Consider the following 19263-nt stretch of genomic DNA (forward strand, 5'->3'; position numbering starts at 1 on the left):
TGGAGGCAGACACAGAGCACCTGTAAGTTATAGTAAAGGGTTTGGATTTTTTTCCTGAAGTCACTAGAGAATATTAAGCAGGGGAGTAAACATGCTCTGTTTTTTTTTCTTTTGTTTAAAGATCACTTGGGCTGCTGATAGAAAAATGGATTTCAGAGAGCAAAAATGGAAACAAAGGGAACAGTTACAAGGTTTTTGCAACAGATCAAGTGAGACATGATGGTAGTTCATATGCTACAGTGGTAGGATAAATGGAAGAGGTTGTGGGGCTTAATGAGGTGATACATTTGACAATATTAGAAAATACCTAGAACAATGATTAACATATAGTAAAGGCTTGTGGCAGATTGTATTTTCCAAAAATGGCCTACAATAATGTTTCTCATCCCACAAGCTCTTCTAGAACTTCGCCACTCCCTCATTAAGAAGTGGAGCCTTTTGTCTGTGGGTGGGTCTTTGAAACTGCCTTAACTCAATAAACTGAGTACAACCCAGCTGAGCAGAATTATGGTAGATAATACAGATTATTGTACCTTCTCTTGCAGCATCACAACAGCATAGGAATATTAATCTCCCAAAGCCACATGACTGAGATCTCATTAAGTAAGGATGAAGGAAAAATGATATCCTCTGTTCATTTTGCTACTTGAAGAAATGTAATACAAAATTATATAGAAAAATTTTAATAAAATGCTATTAGGTTGTAGAATATCAAGTATAAAATGATTCCATTTGTATAAAATATACATACATATTTAAGCATAAAGAGTTGTTAGGAAAGCTATTCTCCAAAACACAGAGAGTGGGATTTCAGATGAGACCTTTCTTCCTTCTACTGTATATATTTTTCACTATTCTTTCAATTTTTTAAAATTGAGAGTGTGTCATCATTTCTTCAAGAACAATAAAACTATTCTTTTAAAGCTGTAAAAGAAAGAGCAATCAATGTCATCAAATTCTGCAGAGACGGCGCTATTAAAATTAAGAGCGAAAAAGCACCCACTGGGTTTAGCAACAAAGCTATCATTGGAGACCTTTGCTAGGATTTTCAGTAAAATCTAGAGGTAAAAAAGACTGCTTAGAGTAAATGCAAGATGGATGAATAAGACAGACAGTGTAGAAAAACTCTTTTAATAGGTTTACTTATCTTGAAGAAGAGAGGTTAGGATGGTATTTCCAGGGAGACACAAAATTAGTAGAGACATTTTTCAACTCAGGAGAGAGATGACCATGTTAATTTGTTAACAAATAAGTCAGTAGATCTTAAAATCCATATGGAAATTCAAGGGACTCAGAATAGCCAAAACAATCTTGAAAAAGATCAAAGCTGAAGGACTTACACTTCCCAATTTCAAAACTTACCAAAGCTACAGTAAATGAAACAGTGTGACACTGGCATAAAGACAGACATAAAGATCAACAGAATAGAATTGAGAATCCAGAAATAAATTCTCACTTTTATGGTCGATTGATTTTCAACAAGGTGCCAAGATGATTCAACGGAGAAAGAATAGCTTTTTCAATATATGGTACTAGAATAACTGGTTATCCACATGCAAAAGAATAATAAAAATAATAAAGAATGTAAAATTTAAAAAAAGAATAATGTGACTGTTAGCCAACACCATATACAAAAATTAATTCAAAATAGATCACAGACCTAAACATAAGAGCTAAAACTATTAAACTCTTAGAAGAAAACATAAGTATAAAACTCTGTGCCCTTAGATTAAGCAATGTTTTTTCAGATGTCACCAAAAGCACAGCAACAAAAAAAGATAAATTAAAAATTTTTGTGGGGGCTGGCCCAGTGGCGTAGCAGTTAAGTTCACGCATTCCACTTCAGCGGCCCGGGGTTTGCCAGTTCGGATCCTGGGCATGGACCTACTCACCGCTCATCAAGCCATGCTGAGGTGGTGTGCCACACAGCAGAGCTAGAACTCTACAACTATGATACACAACTATGTACTGGGGCTTTGGAGAGAAAAAATAGAAAAAGAGGAAGATAGGCAACAGATGTTAGCACAGGGCCAACATGCCTCAAAAAAAAAAAAAATTAAAAAAAAAATTTTTGTGCCTCAAAGGACATCATCAAGAAAGTAAAAAGACAACCCACAGAAAGGGAGAAAATATTTGCAAATCATGTATCCAAATAAGGAACCTGTATCTAGAATATATAAAAAATTCTTACAACTCAAGAATTTGTCTCTTAAAAAAGACAAATAACCCAATTTAAAAATGGGCAAAGGATCTGAACAGATATTTCTCCACAGAAGATATATAATGGCCAATAAGCACATGAAAAGATGCTCAACTTCAACAGCTATCAGGGAAGCACAAATCAAAACCGTAATAAGATACTACTCCACACGCACTAGGATGGCTATAATCAAAATCATAGATAATAACAAACGTTGGCAAGGATGTCAAGAAATCGGAAGCCTTGTACCTCTACTGGGAATGCAAAACAGCGCAGCTGCTTTGGAAAACAGTCTGGCAGCTCCTCAAAGGTTAAATAAACATACAATTACCATATGACCCAGCAATCCCACTCCTAGATATATAACCAAGAGAAATGAAACCATATGTCCACACCAAAATTTATGTACACAAATGTTCATAGTAGCATTAGCCATAACAGCCAAAAAGTGGAAACAACTCAAATGTCTATTAACTGGTGAATGGATAAACAAAACATGGAATATGCATACAATGGACTATTCAGCAATAAAAAGTACTGATTTGTGCCATACAATATGGATGAACCTTGAAGACATTATGCTAAATGAAAGAAGCCATATCAGCATTGTTTAGGGGCTGGCCCTGTGGCATAGTGGTTAAGTGTGGGCGCTCCGCTGCTGGCGGCCCGGGGTTCGGATCCCAGGCGTGCACCGAGGCACCGCTTGTCAGGCCATGCTGTGGCGGCGTCCCACATCAAGTGGAGGAAGATGGGCACGGATGTTACCTCAGGGCCAGTCTTCCTCAGCAAAAAAGAGGAGGATTGGCATGGACGTTAGGTCAGGGCTGATCTTCCTCACACACACAACAAAAAAGAATTGTTTAAAGAACACTTTTATAATATGATTCTATTTTTATAAAATGCCCAAAATAGGTAAATCTACAGAGACTGAAAGTAGATTAGTAGTTGCCTAGGGCTGGAGGTGAAATATTGGGGAGTGACTGTTAATGAAAACAGGGTTTCTTTGGGGGATGATGAAAATTTTCTAAAACTGATTGTGGAGATGGTTACACAGTTCTGTGAATATACTACTAAAAACTATTGAAATGTATCCTTCAAATACATGGTAAGTGACTTATATCTCAATAAAACTGTTATATATAAAAAAAGAATGAAAAGAAACAGGCAACCCAAATATTTCCTAAAAATTTCCATATAAAATTTTTACAATTAAGATGTTTAGTTGTTATATTGCAAAATCAATATTCTTAAAATAAACAAACAACAAAAGTTCGTACATAGAAAGGAAGAAGCTAAAGATAGAGAGGGAGGAGAGAAAGCAGATAAAGGAGAAAAATCTATAGACTGAGTCCTTGAAAAAATCTGTGAGCAGATGGAATCCAGAACACCCAAGGATTAACTCTTCCACCATGATGGGGAAGGATGCAGACAAGGACAGGCAGGAAAGTAGATATACTAACAGGTGGGGGTACAAGGAGTTGAGGAGTTCCCACCAAAGGGACTCTGTTGTCTCTGGGAAGCAAGGCATCCATGAGTGATGTAAGAAAGAGGAGGATTGAGAGATTGCAGAGATAGCTGCCAGCGACAAAGCAAGTATTCACCCACATTTTATTTACCCATCTGTGCCATAATAGTAATACCAAAACAAAATAGAAGAAATGAAATAAGTGGACAATCTTAGCATAAAGGCTTAATGTGAACAAAACTCCAGGAAATAGAAAATTAATTTTCATAATAATCTTAACACTGTCATGAGAATGGGAAAAAATTGTGACTACCTCAAAACACTATCCTTGAATATGATTCCTTTTATATGATTCCTTTTATATGATTCCATGTACCATGTAAACTTAACTTTTGCAAAAAAAAGTAAATTCTCTTTTTTTTTAAGGCAGTTCAAACTAGTCTAAGAAGATAATCCTTTACAATAAAGTAAATGTGGGGCCGGCCCCATGGCTTAGCGGTTAAGTGCGTGCGCTCCGCTGCTGGCGGCCCGGGGTTCGGATCCCGGGCGCGCACCAACGCACCACTTCTCCGGCCATGCTGAGGCCGCGTCCCACATACAGCAACTAGAAGGATGTGCAGCTATGACATACAACTATCTAGTGGGGCTTTGGGGGGGGGGAATAAATAAATAAATAAATCTTTACAATAAAGTAAATGAAAAGGAAAACAATTGATTGGGCTGGCCATTTGTTTTTCCCTATAAGCAGTAAAAAGAATTAACCCTTAATCTAAATCACTTGTGCATTGTTCTAGCTTTGCCTGGAATTACATAACTATTTAAAATCTAATCCTACGACAATTGTCTCATATAGGAGCGCCATATATAAGAACAACGCCACTTTTCGTCCTTCCACAAATTATTACCATCAACAAACTCGCTTGCAACAGAGCAAGAACTGACTGCTTGTCTGATATAACACACTAAAGCAAAAGATCCCACACAGTTCTACAGGCTCTGGATGATTAAATAAAAGCCACCGTCGTTAATAAAAACTCAATCAGGTTTTACACAAACCATGGAAACGTTATGTATTTGCTATTAGTATATTATGCAAAACTTACAAGGCTGTATAAGCAGCAATTCCAAAACAGCCTTCTGCATCTCATCTCCAAGCCTAGTTTGAAGGGCCTTGGACACTCCTTTCACTACAAGAACAATGTGCCACATTGTAGGGCTTGAAGGTTACAATGTTCAGTACTGCCATCAAGGAGTTGACACGCTTGCTGTACAGATAAAGAATGTAGTAGAGATACGGCTAGTTAATTATAACAGATGTAAAATGATTAACTGCTCAAAAGAATTATAGAGCAAGGCTCAAGAGTATTAGAACAGGGAAAAATCAAGACCGACTAAAGAATTCAAGGAAAGCAAAAGATATAAAATTTCCACATGCTTCTTGCTGCTGATTCCATTTTAGGAGGTTTGTTTGTTTTCTTTTCAGGACATTTAGATTAGATACAATTTTTCTTTTGTTCCTTTTACAATTCTAAGTCTACTTTATTAGATTTGGACTATTAATATGTACCATGTAAACAATAAAAATCACATTTAATATATTCAAGAACAGTTTATTTAGAAAACTACAAATTCACTTTTAATTGTTTGATGGGAGTGGTGCTGATATCTTTCTAGGAGAATCTGAGACTACCTCTTTTACATCTTTGCAAAAGAAATACATACACTTAAGCTCTTCAAAAACCTAAAATCTACGAATTAGATGGCAGATTTTTGATAATCTTCTAGACATTGTTAAGGACTGCCAAATAATAAACATGTTTTGACTACCATTGTGAAATGTAAAGTCATTATGAGTCTCTTCCAGTCAGCATTTAATAGCAAAGAACATCTTATTTCTCTAATGATTCCTTTTACAAAGAATACCTTAAGGACCCTGTAATTTACTAATTCACTGTTTCTTTCTCTCCAAAATGTTACAAAAACAATACAAAGCAAGAAAGCCAGTTAAACATCTATGTGTAGTGACTAAATCATATTTTATAATTTCAATTAGTTCCTCATACAACCTGATCAACGTTTAACATGTCCCTAGTTATTCCTTTTTCCAGTTCCCAAGGCCATTGATCTAAAACACCTCTTAAGTCCTGATTCTGCCCTAATTTTTAACATGGACCTTGCTTCCCATCCCTACAACATTTAAGCATACTCGTATCTTAGAAGCCTTTCCCCTCAATTCCATATCCCTCTCTGCCTCTTTCACAACAAAACATCTTGAGTAATCTACACTCACTTCCTCTACTTTTCACCTCCTATTTACTCTTCTTTTTTTTTTTTTTTGTGAGGAAGATCAGCCCTGAGCTAACATCCATGTCAATCTTCCTCTTTTTGCTGAGGAAGACTGGCCCTGGGCTAACATCTGTGCCCATCTTCCTCCACTTTATACGGGACGCTGCCACAGCATGGCTTGACAAACGGTGTGTTGGCGCCCAGGATCTGAACCCAGGCTGCCAGCAGCAGAGCTAACGCACTTAACTGCTACGCCGGCCCCGTCCTATTTACTCTTCAAACCACTCCAATATGCCTTCCACACCCACTACTCCATAGAAACTGCTCTCACTAAGGGCATCAATAATGTGCAAATTGATCAATCCAATGGATATTTCTAAGATTTAAGATCTATTCAATCCTCTCAACGGTATTCGAGCCAACTCACTATTCCCACCTTGACTGCCACATTCTTCTGCTTTTTCTCTTATACTATCTCTGGCTGTCTCTTTTCACTCTCTTGTACAGGCTTTTTTCTCTGCCAATTCCTTAAATGTGATTGTGGTGGTTTAAAATCTGTCCAGAAATGCTTTGACACTCCTTTCAAAAGGTAGAGCCTAATTCCCCTCCCCATCCCCATGAGCATGAGCTGAACTTAATGATGCATTTCTAATGAACAGAAGAAGGCAGAAGCAATGTTCTCAAACGCGGTCATAAAAGGCACTGTACCTTCCTCTCACTTGGATCACTGGGTGAAGCCAGACGCCCTGTCATGATGACACTCGTGGAGCCCAATGGAGAGGCTAGCTGGTGAGGAACTGAGGCTTTCTGCCAACAGCTGTGAGAGTGAGTCATCTTGGAAGCAGATCCTCCAGCTCCAGTCAAGCCTTTCAGATGACTACAACTCTATTCAATGTCTCGACTGCACCTTCACAAGAGACCCTGAGCCAGAACTACCCAGCTATGTCACTCTCAAAGTTCTGAGCCACGGAATCTATCAAATAATAAATGTTTCTTGTTTTAAGTTGCTAAATTTTGGGGTAATTTGTTACAAAGCAATAGATAACTAATCCAAAGGTGTTTCTCAGCTTCCTATCCAAAGCTCTCTATTATTCTCACTCATTCTCTTAACTCTCCTTATGTGTAAAGCTAATATTTATCTGTAATCCAGATTTTTTTCTAAGTTCCAGACTATATGACATCTTTATGTCAATTTCCACATGTCCCAAAGCAACCACCTTTTTTCTCCCCCAGCTTGTTCTTCCTATCTTCCCTATCATCATTCACCCACGTAAAACCGAAAACCTGGATTTCATCAGACTCCTCCTTCCCTTTCACTAATATCCAATCAATCACTAAGTCCTGTCAATAAGACCCGATTATTTCTCTGTAAGAATAGTATTCTTTAAAGAATACAAATTTCACCTGACCCTACTGATCAATTTTAAAATCATCGAGAGACAACCAGACATCATGTGCCACTTGACGTAATATGTTCCACGTATGAAGTATTCTTGCCGAAAACAAAACAAAAAAAACCTAAATTTGATTAAGCCTCTAGCTCTAATGATGAGTTTACAGGAAATACAGAGGACAAAGCAACACGTTTAAACATACCACAAGAATGTTACCAGCAAAATCCAGAATGTGGAAAATTCTACAGAACAAATGATCTGGTTTCTTCAACAAATAAATGGCAAATAAAAAAGCAGGGATAGAGGACCTACAGATTAAAAGAGACTCAATTTTATGTGTAGATCTTGTTTGGAATCCTGACTCAAGTAAAACAACTGGTGAGGGAGAGATGTTTGAGATAATCAAGGAAATTGGATATTTGACAACGTTAACAAATTATTATTATTTAGTTGTAATAATGGTATTGTGATAATATTTTTTAAAAGAGAGAGATCTTAACTTTTAGTAATACATACTGAAATATTCACAAATGAAATGATATGGTGGGCCGGCCCCGTGGCTTAGCGGTTGGGTGTGCGCACTCCGCTGCTGGCGGCCCGGGTTCGGATCCCGGGCGTGCACCGACGCACCCCTTCTCCCGCCATGCTGAGGCCGCGTCCCACATACAGCAACTAGAAGGATGTATAGCTATAACATACAACTATCTACTGGGGCTTTGGGGGAAAAATAAATAAAATAAAATAAAAAAGAAATGATATGGTGTCTGGAATCTGCTTTAAGATAATCCAATGGGGAAGGAAGAAGTTGATGGGAGTATTAATAAAACAAGACTAGCCACATGTTGATAACTGGACAAGGTGGATGACAGGAATGCATTTTACTATATCCTCTTTTATGTAGGTTTGAAATTTTCTATAATAAAACTTTTTTCTATAATAAAAAGTGCTTACAACACTTAAATAACTTTCCACTGCCCTGGGGGTAAAGTTCAAATTCCTTAGCATGGTTTACCAAGAAAGCCTTTCATTATCTGGCCCCTACTTACCTCTCCACCTCATCTCACTGCTGTCCACCTCAACAGCCCAAACTCCAAGACTGACAAGCTCCTTACTCGTCTCATCCGAAAACATGTATTCCCTCTATCTCAAGCAGTTTTCTCTCTCTGCTCACATGGCTAACCACTATTCATCATTCGGGTCACAGCAAACCTGCTTCTTCTAGGAAACCTTTCCCGACCCTCCAAAACTAAATCAAGTAACCCACTTATGTACCCCCCCAAACATCCTATATCACAGCTTTTACTTGCTGCATCTCCCAGTAGACTCAGTATCATGACAGCATGGACTATTTCCATCTCATCTACCATTTTAACCCCTCTTCCTAGCATATGCCTGGCACACAGTAGGTACTCATTAAACTTTTGATAAATTTACAAAAGGCATGACTTCCACTAACTTTCCAACTTCCCAACTCCTCACATACCTATACCTCCCTCAATTTTCCTTCCTTTCTCATCTTCCTTTGTGATCATGATTCACACAAATGGTTAGCTGTTCACACAGTGTTCCCAAACTTATATCCTTAGCCCTCCCTGAGCATCTCACCTAATAAAATTCAACTAACAAATTCGGTGCTACAATCTAACAGATCTTCATCTCCAGGGCTGATCTATGGCTCTAAATATCTTCTGGACTCAATCTCCTGTTATCTCCCATACACACCTTTACAATAGAGCTGCTCAGAAATTCTCAATATCTTCTTAATACATCTTATGTTCTCAAGCTTCCCAATTTGTGCATGTTTCCCATTGTCTGAAATGCCCTTCTTCTCTTTTACCTTTAAGTCCCAGCTAAAATGTTTCTCTAGTCTTTTCCAGGCAATGTTCCCAAAGCAGTCTATTCTTATTTCTATGTAGAATTTATCACATTGTTTTGAAATTGTTTAGGTGTCTGCTCTGCTAGACTGTGAGTTCCTAGATGGAAAGGACTCTCTCCTTCATGCTTGCACCTCCAGCATATATAGTACAATGCGTATGACAAAGCTGGCCCTAAATAAATGCTTGCTGAATGAACTACATTATATTGTTTCTGATGATTCAGAGACTGAGCTAGAGCTGAAAAGACTGCCTGAATCTACTTTCCTTAAGGAGGTAATCAGTTTCTCTGTTCCTGTATTGAGCAGAATAGTAATATATTAAGCTATTTTTCAAAAACTGAAAATTCACGGATTATGAAAATAATTGTAAAGGAAAAACACCATCCAGGTCCAGAAGACAGGTTTGGGTCTGGGCCCAAACCCAGAGGAGAAAATTCAGGCTGAGGTGAGGTTTGGGTGAAACTATTCAGTTCATAGCAATCCCAGTGATCCTAACCTAACCCTGAGGTTATCCCAGTATCAATTCTCGGCACAGGCTGACTCTAAAGCAAGGCCAATCTAGTTTAGTTCAGGGTTTCATGGCCACCCTAGAATAATCTCCAACCACAGAGTCAGAACAAAGCCCAAGTGATTCTGGAAACAAACAAGAGTGACTTGCTATTTACTGCTCTGCTTAAAAGGCTGTGCAGCTAATTCAGATATTCTTCCTGGAAGATGTAGCTCCAAGTTACTAGCCACATGCAAATCATTAAGATGCATCCTCAAATCCTTCCGAATCCTAATGTAATGAAACAATGTCCAAATGTACAGAATTCGCTGCCAACATTCAACGTGTCTCCTACATTCTCTTTAAGTGAATACCTATCCTTCTCCCATCTTTACTGGACCTCCTCTAACTTGGGACTGGGTATCATTTTATTTTACAGTATTTCTCTGCTGTTTCTCTGCAAGCAATACATTAACACCTAAGAACTAGAAAAGAAAAAAAAACTTCTAAATAGCCATTAATGAGAAATATATCCCTTCTGCTGGAAGGATGATGTTTTATGGAGTCTAGTCTCAGAGGGAGGATAAGTATTAGGAGAGAAAAAAAAAGATGTATATGAAAAACCTGTATTTAGCCAATAAGACAAGGAGAGATTTGTCAAGGTATTCAGAAACTAAAAGGGCAAGGAGGCAGAAATAGGAAGAAAAACAGGAAAAAGGAAGATTCTGTCTGGACTAGGAGCTCCCGAGAACCCTAGCTTGGGGCCTCTCCAGTATGGGCACAGAAATTTGGGATTTGTAGAGAAACAATTCTATAGTGCCACTCACTGAAATTACTGCACCTTCAATAGGCTGGAAAGGGTCCATGGGATTTTCTGATTATCACATCTACTGAAGCCCAATATTACTCTTCATTTATCTGAGCCATGAGATTTTATAATTCCCGAGTTTTCAGGATATAATGTTCAGCTGCCTCTCTTTCATGGCTACCTAAAGATAATCTTGAACAATGTGTTTAAATCTCATTCAGGTTTGGTCTTTTTCTCTCCTTTAAAAATTACATAGAGCGGGCCGGCCCCGTGGCTTGGCGGTTAAGTGTGCGCGCTCAGCTGCTGGCGGCCGCGGTTCAGATCCCGGGAGTGCACCGACACACCGCTTCTCTGGCCACGCTGAGGCCGCGTCCCACATACAGCAACTAGAAGGATATGCAACTGTGACATACAACTGTCTACTATGGCTTTGGGGGAAAATAAATAAATAAATAAAATCTTAAAAATTACATAGAGAAAGAAAGGTGGGGCCCGCCCTGTGGCTTAGCGGTTAGGTGCGTGCACTCCGCTGCTGGCGGCCCAGGTTCGGATCCCGGCCACGCACCCACGCACCGCTTCTCCGGCCACGCTGAGGCCGCGTCCCACATACAGCAACTAGAAGGATGTGCAGCAATGACATACAACTATCTACTGGGGCTTTGGGGGGAAGAAATAAATAAATAAAAATTTAAAAAAAAATCTTAAAAAAAAAAGAAAGAAAGGTGATAATTGAAGGATGTTGAAAGTTACACTTTTTACTCCTGCAGGCTTGCCTTTAGTAACCCACAGCTTGCACTTTTCTCCTTCCTGTAGTGAAAGTGAAGTTCAGTGGAAAAAGTCAGAAAGCCAGGAATTTGGAATCCTGATTACATCACATATTGCTAGCTCTGTGATCTTGCGCAAATTATGTAAAAGCCTAGAGCCTCAGATTCCAAAATGTAAAATGGAGATATAAAAGGGAAATAACGAAAACCTACCTTGCAGAGTTATTGTGAGTAAAATGAATTAAAGGAAACACTAGACTAGAATATAAGCTCCAGAGATGAGGACTGGTGAATGTCTTGATCTCTGTTGATTCTTGATCACATGCACATAGCTGTGCACACACACCAACACACACACACACACCCCCCTAGCCTAAAGCAATAATAATTAACATAGAGTGGGAGCTCAATAAATAATTTTTAATGAACAAATACCAGTGTCCTCATGTGTTTTATCAACATTAACCCTTCTTCCATAATCACAATTTTTTTCCTTCTGTCTTCTATTATTTTCTAAAGCCGTCAGGACATTCTGTTTTGTCCTTTTAAATGGTTTCCTTCCTCTCATTGGCTATTATTAACTATACACTACTCAGACAAAGTACCTTTGGAAGTAATTTTTCTCTCTAATACCACCCACCTTCCATTTCTAATGCGATGGGGGTGAAGAGGAGAATCAGAACGCAAGATTCACAGCAATTCATGGACTTGCCCACGACCACTGGGTCGTGTTTAACGACAGTGAAGCCCTGAACTCAGCCCTCCCCAGAATATAACTTGCAAGAGAGCCCGCACTACCCATTCTCTCTCTCCGCTAACAAGAGACTCCTGTGTAGGAAATCGTCGGCTCTCAAAAGTTAAGGCGTCGCTTCCCGCTGACTAGAGGAGTGCGTCCCTAGACTACGACACTCAACTCGGGCAAACAGGAGGGATTTCGGACGCCTTCGTGTTGCCCGAGGGCCAGTCATCTTTGGACCTGACCAAGCTCGTCTGGCCACTGCCCCAAGAAAGCAGCGCTCTTCAATCCCTGCAGGGAAGCTAAGGGGCGCGGCTGTCTACACGGCTTCGGGGGGACAGTGTCAAGTCCATGACAGCGTGCGGAGACCGCACGGACCGAGCGACCAGACCCTTTAAACCATGACTACCACCACCCTCCCGCACCTACCACCACGCCCGACCCCACCACCGCTTAAAACCCGACTCTAGAAAATAGAAACGGCTCGCCCCCAACTCATAAATCAGACAGCCAGGGCCTGCTTATTGGCTGCGCCAGCATCTCCTTCACCCTCATTGGCTATCTCGGACGTAAAACCCTCCCCAACGAGGGAACACTCTCGTACGGCGGCACCCCCAGCCTAGCAACCTCAACCCGGCTACCGAAAAGCCCGCCCCGCCTTCCACTCGGGGACCGCGACCCCCGAGGCGCTCGGCGCTTTAGCCCCCAAGGACTCACCGTGTAGTAGGAGAGCAGCCCCGCATTGTAGTCCAGCACGAACCAACGGTACTGCCAGCCCTTCATCACGTTAGTCCATTTGCTCAGCGGCCCTTCCATGATGGACGCCATCTTGGGAGCCGCCAGTGACAACAAACGGCCTGACGTCACTCGCCTATAAGAGATTCGGCTTGCGGGGGGCGGGGCCTGCGCGGGCGGGGCGAGGCGGGGAGGGGAGGGGGCGGTGCCAGAGGCTCCTCCTCGAGTGGACTTTCAGACCCACGCCCACCGGTTATCAACCTCAAATGCGCTTTCTTTGGGCACAAATTGTGTGTAGGACTCCGTGCCAGGGATGTGAGGGATGCAAGTATGAATACTGTTGTTGTTTATTAACATAGATAATTTTACTACCCATGATGATGCCTTACAGTTCCAAAAGATTTCACATCTGATAATCATGTATGCATTGATTTAGTAAATATTTGCTGTTTTGTGCTGTTGGGGATTCAGCAGAGAGACTTCATGAGGTGTAGAGGGGACAGGCAATAAAATAAATAGTAAACTGTATAGTGTATTAAAAATTGGTAAGTGCTATGGAGAAAAATTAACCAAGGAAAGAGGCAGAGAGTAGGGGCTGCAATTTTAAACTCCCAAACAGGGAAAGCCTGAAAGAAAAGGTAACTTTTGAGCAAAGATCTAAAGAAAGTGAAGGAGGGAGCCTTGGGGAAGAGCCTTTCAAGGGGAAGGAATAGCAAGGGCAGAGACTGTGAGTCTGGCATGTTGAAGGAACAGCAAGTTCGGTGTGAGTGATTCAGTGAGCCAGGGAGAAAGTACTAGGAGACAAGGTCAGAGAAGTAAGGGCAGATCAGTTAGAGTGTATAAAGACAATGGAAATATTGTCCTGCTATATCTAGGCACTGTTCAAGGTCCTGGGAATGTAACAGGGAAAGAGCCAGACCCAGGTTCCTTGTTTTTTAAGAGCTTAAATTGGGTGATGGAAAGCAAACACTAAACAAGTAAACGAGAAAAATATCTACTACTGATAAATGACTTGCAGAGAACTTTTTAAGTTGATGTAATTGGAAGCCAATGAGTGGCTACGTTGGGTGGCCAGGGCAGGGCCCCTCAGGAAATGGCATTTAAATTGAGATGTGAAGGAGAAGAAAGCGCCAGCCATGCAAATATCAAGGTAAAGAGCTAAAAAGAGAACTGGGAAGTGGGGTGGGGCATTAGCTAGAAGTGGTGGTGAGGTCAAGGGAGAGGTTTTCTTTGTCTGTCTTCTTTTTGGACTTAAAAAGTATTTTGTTTATTCAGGTAAGGTGTTGTGAATCCCTTCTCTTTACCGATAACAGAAACTCTAGGAGAAAGAATATCACTGAAGGAACTAAACAGAGAACCTATTTGCTAGCTAATCAAATTGGATGAAGTTCTGAAGTAATATTAAATTGATCATGCTTGATCTGTTCGATATCTTTTTTCCCCAGTTTTATTGAGATATAATTGACATATAACATTGTATAAGTTTAAGGTGTACGACATGGGCCGGCCCCGTGGCTTAGCAGTTAAGTGTGGGCGCTCCGCTACTAGCCGCCCAGGTTCGGATCCCGGGCGCGCACCGACGCACTGCTTCGGCCATGCTGAGGCCGCGTCCCACATACAGCAACTGGAAGGATGTACAGCTATGACATACAACTATCTACTGGGGCTTTGGGGGGAAAATAAATAAATAAAAATTAAAAAAAAAAAAGGTGTATGACATAATGATTTGATATATGTATATATTGCAAAATAATTACCACCCTAAGTTTAGTTAACATCTATCACTTCACCTTATAATTTTTTTTCTTGTGATGAAAAGATTTACTTTTAGCAACTTTCAAATATACAATGCAGTATTGTTACCTATAGTCACCATGCCGTACGTTACATCCCCAGAATTTTTTATCTTATAACTATGATAAGAGATTTTCACATATTGAGATATATGGGGTAGCTATTCTGATTCATAATAATTCAGCTTGAACTAAAGAAGCCTGATTTATGGCCTATCAAACATACATTGTACATCTGCTTAAACCATTGAAGTAAAGAATGCATTAAAGGTTATCTCGAAGTAAAAGAATGCACACTTTTAAGATAAGAATGCATACTTCCCCTCCTACACCCACCAGTAACACCCACATTAGTACTCCTGAAGATAAGTTACCTCTCCCCAGACATCAGGGTCCTGTTGATCTGCCAATTTGCAATTTAATACCTCTTTGAAACTTGGAGGAATATGTATCCTGCGCGTGTTTAATGTATGTTCTTTGTTCTGAAAATGTATAAAACTGTACTGAAAACCATGCTTTTCTGGGACACTGTCTTCTTTGTGGAGACTGCTCTCCCAGATTGTAGTGCTCAAGCCTGGCTCAAGTAAAACTCACCTTATCTCTCTTATCTATAGAATGGTTGTTGGTTATTTTGCATCACAACTGGAAGTTTTTACCTTTTGACCATCTTTTAGTTTGATTAGTCCCTCTTATTTTTTATTTTGTTGCTTGTGCTTTAGGTGTCATATCCAAAAAAATCATTGGTAAGACCAATGTCAAGAAGCTTTTTTTCTATGTTTTCTTCTATGAGTCTTATGGTTTCAGGTCTTACAATTAAGTCTTTAATCCATTTCGAGTTAATTTTGGCGAGTGTTGTAAAATAGGGGTCTAATTTCATTCTTTTGCATGTGAATATCCAATTTTCCCAGTAACATTTATTGAAGAGACTGTCTTTCCTGTAGTGAGTATTCTTGACTCCCATGTCAAATATTAGTTGACTGTATATGCATGGGTTTATTTCTGGGCTCTTGATTCTGTTCCATTGGTCTATGTGTCTGTTTTTATGCCACTATCATATTGTTTTGATTACTATAGCTTTGTAATATAGCTTGAAATCAGGAAGTGTGATGTCTCCAGCATTGTTCTTTCTCAGGATTACATGGCTACTCAGGGTCTTTTGTGGTTCCAAAAAAATTTTAGGATTGTTTTTTCTATTTCTGTAAAAAATGCCATTGAAATCTTGCTAGGGATTGCATTGAATCTATACATGGCTTTGAATAGTATGGACATTTTAATGATATTAATTCTTCCAATCCGTGAAAACAGAATATCTTTCCATTTATTTGTGTCTTCTTCAGTTTCTTTCATCAATGTGTTATAGCTTTCAGTGTATAGATCTTTCACCTCCTTATTTAGATTTATTCCTAAACCTTTACAATAGCACCAATAATTTTGGTGCTATTGTAAAGGGGCTTGTCTTTATTTCTTTTTAAGATAAATCGTTAGTGTATAGAACACTACTGATTTTTCTATATTTATTTTGTATCCTGCAACTTTACTGAATTTGTTTATTAGTTCTAATGGTTTTCTGGTGGAGTCTTTAGGATTTTCTTTCTTTCTTTTTTTTTTTTTTTGTGAGGAAGAGTAGCCCTGAGCTAACATCTGATGCCATCCCTCCTCTTTTTGCTGAGGAAGATTGGCCCTGGGCTAACATCCATGCCCATCTTCCTCTACTGTATATGAGACACCACCACAGCATGGCTTGACAAGCGGTGCATTGGTGTGTACCCGGGATCCGAACCTGCAAACCCTGGGCTGCCGAAGTGGAGCGTGCACACTTAACTGCTACGCCACCAGGCCAGCCCCTAGGATTTTCTATATGTAAAATCATGTCATCTGCAAGCAGAGACAATTTTATTTCTTCCTTTCCATTCAGATACCTTTTATTTCTTTTTCTTGCCTGATTCCTCTGGCTTTCCAGAGGAAAGAATTTCCAGTTCTATGTTGAATAAGAGTGGTGAGAGTAGATACCCTTGTCTTGTTCCTGATCTTAAAGGAAAACCTTTCAACCTTTCACCATTGAGTATGATGTTAGCTGTGTGTTTTTCATATATGGCCTTTATTATGTTGAGATACGTTCCTTCTGTACCCAATTTGTTGAGAGTTTTTATCATGTTGAACTTTGTCAAATGCTTTTTCTGCATCTATTGAGATGATCATATGATTTTTATCTTTCATTTTATAAATATGGTGTGTCACATTTATTGATTTGCACATGTTGAACCATCCTTTCATCCCAGGGATGAATCTCACTGATTGTGGTGTATGATCCTTTTATTTTTATTTTTTATATTTTCTGGTGAGGAAGTTTCACCCTGAGCTAACATCCATTGCCAATCTTCCTCTTTTTTTTTTTTTTTTTGCCTGAGGAAGATTAGCCCTGAGCTAACATCTATGCCAATCTTCCTCTATTTCGTATGTGGGATTGCCTCCACAGCATGGCCGATCAGTGGAGTAGGTCTGCCCTTGGGATCTGAACCTGCGAAGCTGGGCCGCCAAAGTGGAGTGTGTGGAACTTGAACCACTCAGCCACAGGGCCGGCCCTTGTATGATCCTTTTAATGTGCTACTGAATTTGATTAGCTAGTATTTTGTTGAGAATTTTTGCATCTATATTCATGAGGGATATTGGCCTGTAGTTTTCTTTTCTCTGTAGTGTTCTTGTCTGGCTTTGGTATCAGGATAATGCTGGCCTTATAAAATGAGTTTGGGAGTATTCCCTCCTCTTCAGTTTTTTGGAAGAATTTGAGAAAGATTGGCATTAATTCTTCTTTGAATGTTTGGTGAAATTCACCAGTGAAACCAGGAGCAAGGATACCTCATCCATAGCAACAAGAGAAAGAGCAGAGAGTATATTTCAGTGCCATACATTGGTGGTTTGGTGGTAGAGAGATGAATGAGCTTCTATCTGCTTCTAGTTGAGGAGAGGCTCAAAGCTTAGTGGTTAAGAATGTGGACTCTGGTGGCACGGTACCTGGGTTTGAATCCTCAGACCCATTACTTAGTATCTATGTAGCGTTAGGCGTGTTTTCTAACTTCCCTGTGCCTCAGTTTCAACATCTTTAAAATGTCGATAATAATAGTAAATTATTTTGAGGAGTAAATGAGCTCATACATGTAAAGAGTTTAGAACAGTACCTGGTAGATAGTAAGCACTCAATAAATATTAGTTCTTAGAATTTTCCCAAAGAAATGTGGCATGAGAAAAGGGGAAGGTTTGAAAGAGTCATTTGACAGTGAGAAAGCAATAGAAGTAGAGTAGGATTGCTGGGCAGTGTTGTATGCACATTTAAGATTTATGGTCATGTATTTAAAGTGAGACCAGTCAACAGGGATATCAGCTTTTGTCCAGCAATGTCATGATATTCAGAAGTAAACTCGAGTGTGTAGAGAGCTGGATTTACCCACCTAAGCCGAATGAAGGGAGAGAAGGACAAGTAAGTTCACAATGATATCCAAGAGTGTGATTATAATTACAGACTGTGAAACCTAGTTTGGGTAAGGAAGGAAGTGAAAACAGGAGGGGAAAGAATGAAGAATTCCAGATCTTGTTAAGGTCAAGGAAGTGCTAGAGGGGGAGTAGGTGACATGGAAGGGTAAGAAGTGGTGGTCAAAGGATGGGACACCTGGGTCCGGCCCGGTTAAGTGCACATGCTCCGCTGTGGCGGCCCGGGGTTTGCCGGTTCGGATCCCGGGCGCGCACCGACGCACCGCTTGGCAAGCCATGCTGTGGCGGCGTCCCATATAAAGTGGAGGAAGATGGGCATGGATGTTAGCCCAGGGCCAGTCTTCTTCAGCAAAAAGAGGAGGATTGGCAGATGTTAGCTCAGGGCCGATCTTCCTCACACACAAAAAAAGATGGGACGCCTGAAGTCGAGATTTTGGAAGTAAGACAGTTGTTGATGAGGACAAAGACTGAAGTATGACCACAGACATGGACGATTGAGGTCAGGTAGAGGAATGTATTTGGAGATGAGTTGGTCTAGGAACACAGAAGCAAAAGAGTTGCAAAGTATTGTCCAAGTACATGTTGAGGTCACCCAGAATAATGACAGGAATAGCAATGTAAAAGAAGAGAGAGCTAGGCGTTAAAATCACCCCTGAAAGAGGGATAATGCCCAGAGGTGAGTGGACGACAGCAACAAAGCAGAATAGCTGGTGGTAAAGTGGAGTAGTAAGAAATTAAAGGAGCTAAGGGTTATGAAGGAGGAGGTAGGGAAGTATTTAGTCCTCACAATACCCTGTGGGAGAGATAGTAACACCTCATTTAGCTGATGAGAACACTGACCTTAAGAGACTTGCCCAAGTTCACAGAATTACTTAATAACAATGCTATCATTCAGCACAGAATTATTGAGCCCTTCCTATGTTCCAGGCACCGGGCTAGACACTGATGTTATATAGGAGAGTAAGATCCCTCCCGTAAACGTGAGGGGTCTAATACAGAAGAAAATATATAAACAATGACAAGACCATGTGATAAGTGGTTTATACTTCTTCCTCTAATCTAATGCTCTTTCCACTGAATTCACTCTCAAGTCTCCTAGATAAATAAATATTTAGTTAGCACTTCCCCCCGAATATAAGATATTATGGAAGATGCTGGGAGGCATACATATTTATTATTTTATCTCCTACTTCAAATGTAATCTCTATGAGAATGGAGATTTTATCTGTCTTG

The 19263-nt window shown here is 40.0% G+C and overlaps 1 protein-coding gene across 3 annotated transcripts in view; it reads right to left on the reverse strand.

The window, feature by feature from the left end:
- The window catches only part of OSBPL9 (oxysterol binding protein like 9), a 170792-nt gene extending 157922 nt beyond the window's left edge, over positions 1-12870 (reverse strand). For 2 of the 3 annotated variants that reach the window (XM_087445954.1, XM_087445953.1), the window contains exon 1: positions 12734-12866. In XM_087445954.1, coding sequence (XP_087302080.1) covers positions 12734-12844 — 111 coding nt within the window. In that variant the 5' untranslated portion in view covers positions 12845-12866. Of the gene's footprint in view, positions 1-12733 lie in introns of all 3 variants that reach the window. The other variant, XM_087445950.1, reaches the window with a different exon arrangement.
- Positions 12871-19263: the final 6393 nt, after the last annotated feature.

This window comes from Ceratotherium simum, chromosome 22 (genome assembly GCF_057802395.1).
Source record: "Ceratotherium simum simum isolate JZ-2026a chromosome 22, ASM5780239v1, whole genome shotgun sequence".
NCBI classification, from domain to species: domain Eukaryota; kingdom Metazoa; phylum Chordata; class Mammalia; order Perissodactyla; family Rhinocerotidae; genus Ceratotherium; species Ceratotherium simum.